Genomic DNA, 7,204 nt, shown 5'->3' on the forward strand with positions numbered 1-7,204 from the left:
TCCTCCCTGACCTCCTCCTGACCTCCTCCTGACTGTGGCTGAGAGCACGTGGGCAACACCAGGAGGCGCCGACACGGGTTGGGGGGGCGGGGGGGTTAGTGTGGTTACAGAGCGAAGCGAGGTCAACGGTAAGCGAGAAAGTCAAAGGTCAAAAGGTCACACATCAGAAGTATTTTGTGATTCTTTCTGAAATCTAAAAATCTGGACTAGATGGAAAACCAGCATGTTTAGCCCTCTGTTTGCAGCTTCCTGCCAAAGAAATGTTTTTTTTTAATACTCGGGCAATTCAGGCATTTTCTTCTGTTAGCACCTTTAGCCCTCTGTTGACAGCTTGCAGCGTAAAAAAAAAAAATATACGCTGGGTTTTAGCTTAACGACCCAGACCGCTGCTGCTGTGCCGGACCTCCCAAGTGAAGAAACCAGACCCCTTGTGACATCACAGAGGGCTGACGAGGGACAAAAAAAAAAAAAGAAAGAGCGGCGAAAGACCAAAGACTTCCCCCTCAATAATCCGGACGTCTTTAAAGTCCAACAGACGCCCAGTAAACACTGGCAGGTCTGGAGGTTCTGTTCGCAGGCTGCGTTCATCTGAATATACGACGTCGACCTCCGCCCGGAAAAATACGGCGTCGCCTCGTAACTGCCGCAAACAAGTTGTATCCGTGTTTTGGAATATCGATAGAGGTGGTGGGAGAGGGGTGGGGGGGGGGCAGACTGGAGCTAATAAAACTGTCTGCTGCTGCTGCTAACAGCGCACGCTCGGTGCACTGGAGCTCATATTTACAGCGTCCATGAGCACCGTAATGTTGTTTTTCAACTTTATAAATCACGGCCCGACTGTTTAATCAGCGGAGACGTAGTGGAGGCGGGGTTAGAGGGGGGGGGGGGGGGCGAATAATAGCTGGAGAGCCGTGGAGCTCATCAGTATTCAGATCCGGCTCAGGATGCGGCCCCTCCGGCTGCTCCACGCTTAAACCATCCCGTCAGGGAGGAGGTGAGGCTGCTGCCGCCGCTGCTGCTGCTGCTGCTGCTGCTGCCGCTGCTGCTGCCGCTGCTGCTGCTGCTGCTGCTGCTGCTGCCCTGGTGGCATCGAACGGCTCGTTGATTAGCGACGACAAAACCAACAGGTTGTAAATTCATCCAGCGCAGCGGTTTTTGGTGGTTTTTTTTCTTTTTAATGAGAATGAAGACGTTTGTATTCAACAATGAGGAGGGGGTGGGGGGGTGGGGGGGTCGGGGGGTGGGGCGGTCGGGGGGGATTTTAGTTGAGCTTTGACATTAAATTTTCTCCATGAATCACACGGCTGAAGTAAACACAAACAAACCAACCAATCAGAGTGACAATAAGAATGTGGTAAGAGTTTTGGATTGGCTGACTGACTGGTTTACTGACTGGCTGGCTGGCTTACTGGCTGACTGGTTTACTGACTGACTGACTAGCTGACTGGCTGACTGACTGGTTTACTGACTGGCTGGCTGACTGGCTGACTGGCTGGCTGGCTGGCTGGCTGACTGACTGACTGACTGACTGGCTGGCTGACTGACTGGCTAACTGACTGACTAGCTGACTGGCTGACTGACTGGCTGACTGACTGGCTAACTGACTGACTAGCTGACTGGCTGACTGACTGACTGACTGACTGGCTGGCTGGCTGACTGGCTAACTGACTGACTAGCTGACTGGCTGACTGACTGGCTGACTGACTGACTGACTGACTAGCTGACTGACTGGCTGGCTGACTGACTGGCTAACTGACTGACTAGCTGACTGGCTGGCTGGCTGGCTGACTGGTGGCCAGGACACTGGTCAGACTTGAGGCAGGGTGTTTTTATTCTCATGTTGGACAGCATGACATGGCGTACAGGATGGAGACGGAGACGGCGAAAGGTCAGCAGGTCACATGGCGGGCAGTGGGGGGGGGGGGGGGGGGCGTAGCACCTCAGTCCCCGCCCCCTCCCAGCCACATGCCACAGCGCCACAATACTAAGCACCCGGTGCCGATTGGACACCTGGGATGTCGAAGGGGCGGGGCCCACAAACAAATCCCAGAGCTCCTCACCGAGGGGGCGGCAGCAGAGAGAGAGTGGAGGCCCAGAGACTGCGGCTTAGCTTATTAGCATGAATATGATTCCTAATGTTCCGGCCCAATGGGAGCAGAGAGAACTGTCTGAGGATTAGCTGCCTGGAAGTGCTGCCGCTGCGAGGACAAAGGGAAACTGAAGGCGGGATTAGTTTGTGGGCGACGCCCTCACCGACCATCCAACAGGCCTCCGGTGTTTTAGCTCCTCCCTGCCCACCACCACCAGCAGAGGAGGAGGAGGAGTCTGCACACAGACATGATGAAGCACCACGGTGATGGAGGGTCAGGGGATGTGTGTGTGTATGTATATATGTAAAGATACACACACACAGATGTATGTGAACCTTGTGTGTGCGCAGTGAGAGTGACGCAGGTCACTGTGTGTGTGTGTGTGTGTGTGTGTGTGTGTGTGTAGTTGTGCGGCTGCTCTCGGCGCTGCAACACAACAATGGCGTCGAGGGGGGACTCACACAGGTTCTGGACACCTCCCTGACCCCTGACCCCTGCCCCCCCCCCCCCAGGTGTGTCTGTCAGGACCCTCCCACAACCTGCACAGCTGCACCGACAATATTAAACAAAAGGAAAAAAAAAAGAGCAGAAGAAAGCAAAGCGCTGGAGGCTTTTAGATGGGGGAGGGGAGGGGAGGGGAGGGGTGAGGGGGTCCAGAGGCACCAGCAGGGGGCTCCTTCACCGCCCGTGCAAACACACGCAGCTGTCAATCAAACTAATTGAAAGGCAGCCTGGGAGCGCAGAGACTGGAAATGAGATAAAGGAGTGATTTGTTTTTCATCAGGCGTGTTTTGTTTTTGCCTCTTTTATTTATTTATTTATTTATTTATTTATTCACTGAGCACAGCGCCGTGAAGGAGCTCCAGCAGGGGGCGTGACAGTCACACCTCTGGAAGTAGGGATGACAAACTGCATCCATCAGAACATGAGAACAGAAACAGCAGAATAATATTCATCATATATATATATATATATATATGTATATATATATGTATGTATATGTATATGTATATGGAATAAAGACATAAAAAAATGTATTTGTCTGGAAACCTAGAAAGTTTTTTTTTTGTTCATTTTGCTTTTTGCCTCCAGGTAGATTTTATCTTCTCTCAAGCGACGATGCGTCCGCGGGATAAAACGGCGGAAACGTTTGAAGCCCAAACGATTCTCGGGTTGGACGCTCAGCGGCACCAGAACCACCCGTCTCTCTACCTCTCCCACTAGGTGGCGCTGCAGCGAGCGGCCTGGCCAAAGCCGTGCAGAGAGGGGTGGGGGGGGGGAAACAAGTTGTACATGGAGGGATCGGGAACGCAAAGACAGGAAAATGACTGCCGGCCACTATCTGTGTTCCTCAGCTGCCGTCACTTCCAGAACCTGAGGTCCAGCTTGAAAATGTGTGAGTCCGAACAATTAAAGAAAAATCAGATCGTAACACCAACAAAAAAAATGCAGAAAAGGAGAGAAGTCACTCAGTGGCCGAGCAGCAGCAGCAGCAGCAGCACCAGCGGCATCTTCAATCTTCAGTAACAAGTTTCATCATCACATCAATTTGGCTGCGAACGAAATGGAATGCGCCCCCCCCCCCAAAAAATAAAAAAATAAAAAATAAAATCCCCCCCTCCCCTGGTGACATCACAGCTTGTGCTGTGAGCCAGTTGGCCAGATGCTTTTAGTTTCCTGTCTGGGAGCCAAACAAGCAGACGGGAAATGGATTCAATAAATACATTCAGATAATTTACAAAAAAGAAAAAAAAAAAGAAAAGAAATTTAGACTTTTTTTTCTCTCTCGTCGAGAAAAATTGTGAGTTACGACAACAAAAGAAGCGACTTCAACCAGCACTGAGTGCTGTGGGACACACACACACACAAAATAATAATGCAGATGATAATTTTGGTTCCCTTGAAGGAGGGGGGGTGGGGGGGGGGGGGTCAGGCGGAGGGCGGCTGCACTGTTTGTCACCAACCAAAGATTCTTTTTTGAAAAAAATGAAAAATTTGTAATTGTTTTTGTTTTTTCGTGTGTTTTCTCTCCTGGCATGCTGCTGCTGACATCCATCGTCATTGCCATCATTCCAGCACAACCAGGAAGTGACACAACAACGACTGTTGACGACGATTAAAGCCAAGCTAACAGTCTGGCTGCCTTGCAGAGAGACAGAAAAGAGAAAAGGAAGAAAAGGAAGAAAAGGAAGGAGGATGACAGAAGACAGAGGAACATCTGCAGGTGGGAGCTGGAGGAGCTGGAGGAGCTGGAGGAGCTGCAGGAGCTGGAGGAGCTGCAGGAGCTGCAGGAGCTGATGAAGCTCTCAGGTTTTGGCTGTGTGAAGTGAAGCTGCTGCTGGGACGGTGCTGTGCCTGCTTGGAGTCTGTAGCTGCTGGTTTGTCGCTTTCTTTCCAACCACGTCCCTGATTTGAAAAAAACAAAAATCAAGCGACTGGACGAAAAGTTGCAGTCATCTTCTGCTGCTGCTGCTGCTGCTGCTGCTGCTGCTGCTGCTGGAGGTGAGAAACTCCATCGGCTTTCTGTCCCTGCTGGGTCTTTGTCTTCTTCTGTTTTCTATTTTTTGCATTGATTGTTGACCTGCATCGTCTCTCCTCTCTTGCCATCGCTCTCTCTCTCCATTGTGTGCAACTGGGCGCTGCGGCGAGCCGCCCAGCAGGGGGCGCTGTCAGCAGGTGAGGGAGGCGGGTGGACGAGGAACGAGAGACGAGCGCAGACGCTACGGAAGGACCGGAGGAGGACGAGGAGGAGAGGAGAACCTGGTGGTTCCACCTCTGTGTTTCTCAGGATGTTCTTCAAGAAGAAGAAAAAAAAAAACACGGCTGAGCCGAGTCCTCTTGGAAAAGCTGGAGGTTCTCTTCTTTCATCTCCTTGCGACGAAACGCAGGACAAAAGAAAAAAAGAAAAAAAAGAGAGGAAGGAAGAAAGAAAGAAAGACAGAAGAGAGATTTTGGCCGTTCCTTGGCAGAGCGGGACGGAAAGACGGAGCTGCAACACTGAGCCTTCAAACATCAGATACAAAACAAACCCAAAAAAACAAACAAGATAAATCTTTAAATCTCTGTTTTCTTCTTCTGCTTTTTACACTGTTTAGCTGCACTGGCGGGCGTGAGGGGGAGGGGAGGTGGTGGGAAAGTTGGGAACGTTGGGAATGGCGAGGCCGTCAGCGGGAATCCTGGCCGGGCGGCGAGGTGGGATGTGACTCCACTGTCCTTTGGTTTCGCTCCACGGCTGGAATGATCGAGTCCAGGAGCCGAGCCGAGCCGAGCCGGGCCGGGCCGGGCCGGGCCGAGATGAACTGAACTGAAGTGAACTAAGCTGAGCTGAACTGGGCTGACAGTCGAAGGCGTTGAGCTGGAGGAAGGAAAAGGTAAAAAAACAAAAAAAAAACAAAAAAGGAACGCATGCAAAGCCACGCCTCTCCTCCTCCGGCTCCTCCTCCTCCCCCTGCTCCTCCTCCTCCTCCTCCTCAGTCGGTAAACCTCTGGCAGGCCTTCTTCCAGCGGCAGGCGGTGCACCACATGTCGCGGTTCTCCATCCCGTACACCTTGCGGCACTTCTTGCCTTCTCCACGAACCTTCCGGCTATGGAGAGAGAGAGAGAGAGAGAGAGAGAGAAGACTGGTGAAACCAGTGGGGGGGGGGGGGGGGGTCTGAGTGAGGGGACTGCCAGTGTGGGCGGCGGCCTCGCACCTGATGGCGCTGGAGGCTCTGGGAGGAGACGAGAGGGCGGCGATGGTCTGCGAGCGCTGCTCAGCGAAGCCCTGACTCTTACTGGGAGACACCTGCAGGGGGCAGACATGAGCAGAAGCTGCTGACAACCAGTGGGTGACTGAGTGAGTGAGAGTGTGAGTGTGTGTGTGTGTGTGTGTGTGTGTGTGTGTGTGTGTGTGTGCGTGCTCCTCCTCCTCACCATGTTCCCGGTGAAGGTGACGGGTGGAGACTGCCAGGAGATGCTGAAGGTGGAGCCGTTGGTGGGGGCGAAGCTGCTGGCCGAGCCGTTGCTGCTGCTGCTGGATGGGATGGACACTGGAGCCGTGGCCTGGGGGGGTCACAGGTCAAAGGTCACAGGTCAATGTTTTGTTTATATATATATATATGTGTGTGTGGAAATATAGAACGCAGAGAGCGGCTGTGACATCACCACTGTGTTACTTTGGTAAACACTGTGAAACGTAATGAGTGTAATGAGGACCCTGATGGCTGTGTGTGTGTGTGTGTGTGTGTGTGTGTGTGTGTGTGCTGACCTGGTAGGCGTGGTCAGTGTGTATGAGGTAGAGTGCGCTGGGCGCTGAGCGGCTGAGCGGCGTGGTGCCGGCGGTGGCAGCGTGAGGCTCCCTGGTGTCGGCGGGCTGCGGCTGCTGCTGCTGATGCTGCTGCTGCGGCCGGTGGGGGTCGGCCTGCTGGCCGAGGGGGGGCAGGGGGCAGGGGGCGGGGGGCGGGGACAGGACGGACGGCGACACGGGGGACAGGCTGCTCAGGCCGTCTGCCACCGAGTCCGTGTTGAGCTTGATCTCCGTGTAGTAGAAGTCCTCCTCCCCATCACTGCAGTCCGAGTCACAGCTGCGCCTGCAGGGCCCAGAGAGAGAGAGAGATCACTGCTGCTGCTGCTGCTGTTTCTGCTGCTGTTTCTGCTGCTGTTGTTGCTGCTGCTGCTGCTGCTACTGCTGCTGCTGTTTCTGCTGCTGCTGCTGCTGCTGTTTCTGCTGCTGTTTCTGCTGCTGTTGTTGCTGCTGCTGCTGCTGCTACTGCTGCTGCTGTTTCTGCTGCTGCTGCTGCTGCTGTTTCTGCTGCTGTTTCTGCTGCTGTTGTTGCTGCTGCTGCTGCTGCTACTGCTGCTGCTGTTTCTGCTGCTGCTGCTGCTGCTGTTTCTGCTGCTGCTGCTGCTGCTGTTTCTGCTGCTACTGCTGCTGCTGCTGCTGCTGCTGCTGCTGCTGATGTTTCTGCTGCTGCTGCTGCTGCTGTTTCTGCTGCTGTTGCTGCTGCTACTGCTGCTGCTGCTGCTGCTGCTGTTTCTGCTGCTGTTTCTGCTGTTGTTGTTATTGCTGCTGCTGCTGCTGTTTCTGCTGCTGTTGTTGCTGCTGCTGCTGCTGCTGATGTTTCTGCTGTTGTTG

The 7,204-nt window shown here is 53.5% G+C and overlaps 1 protein-coding gene across 1 annotated transcript in view; it reads right to left on the minus strand.

The window, feature by feature from the left end:
- Window positions 1-1,813: 1,813 nt before the first annotated feature.
- Window positions 1,814-7,204, minus strand: part of LOC142899904 (zinc finger protein 704-like) — a 10,088-nt gene continuing 4,697 nt past the window's right edge. Inside the window, exons 4-7 of the mRNA XM_076043832.1 lie at window positions 6,338-6,659; window positions 6,004-6,132; window positions 5,784-5,875; window positions 1,814-5,675 (exon numbers count right to left, since the gene is read on the minus strand). Of these exons, the coding sequence (XP_075899947.1) occupies window positions 5,561-5,675; window positions 5,784-5,875; window positions 6,004-6,132; window positions 6,338-6,659 (658 nt within the window). The 3' untranslated portion in view covers window positions 1,814-5,560. The remainder of the gene's footprint in view (window positions 5,676-5,783; window positions 5,876-6,003; window positions 6,133-6,337; window positions 6,660-7,204) is intronic.

This window comes from Nelusetta ayraudi, unplaced genomic scaffold (genome assembly GCF_046127955.1).
Source record: "Nelusetta ayraudi isolate G7.1 ecotype Tasmania unplaced genomic scaffold, CSIRO-AGI_Nayr_v1 ptg000077l, whole genome shotgun sequence".
Classification (NCBI taxonomy): domain Eukaryota; kingdom Metazoa; phylum Chordata; class Actinopteri; order Tetraodontiformes; family Monacanthidae; genus Nelusetta; species Nelusetta ayraudi.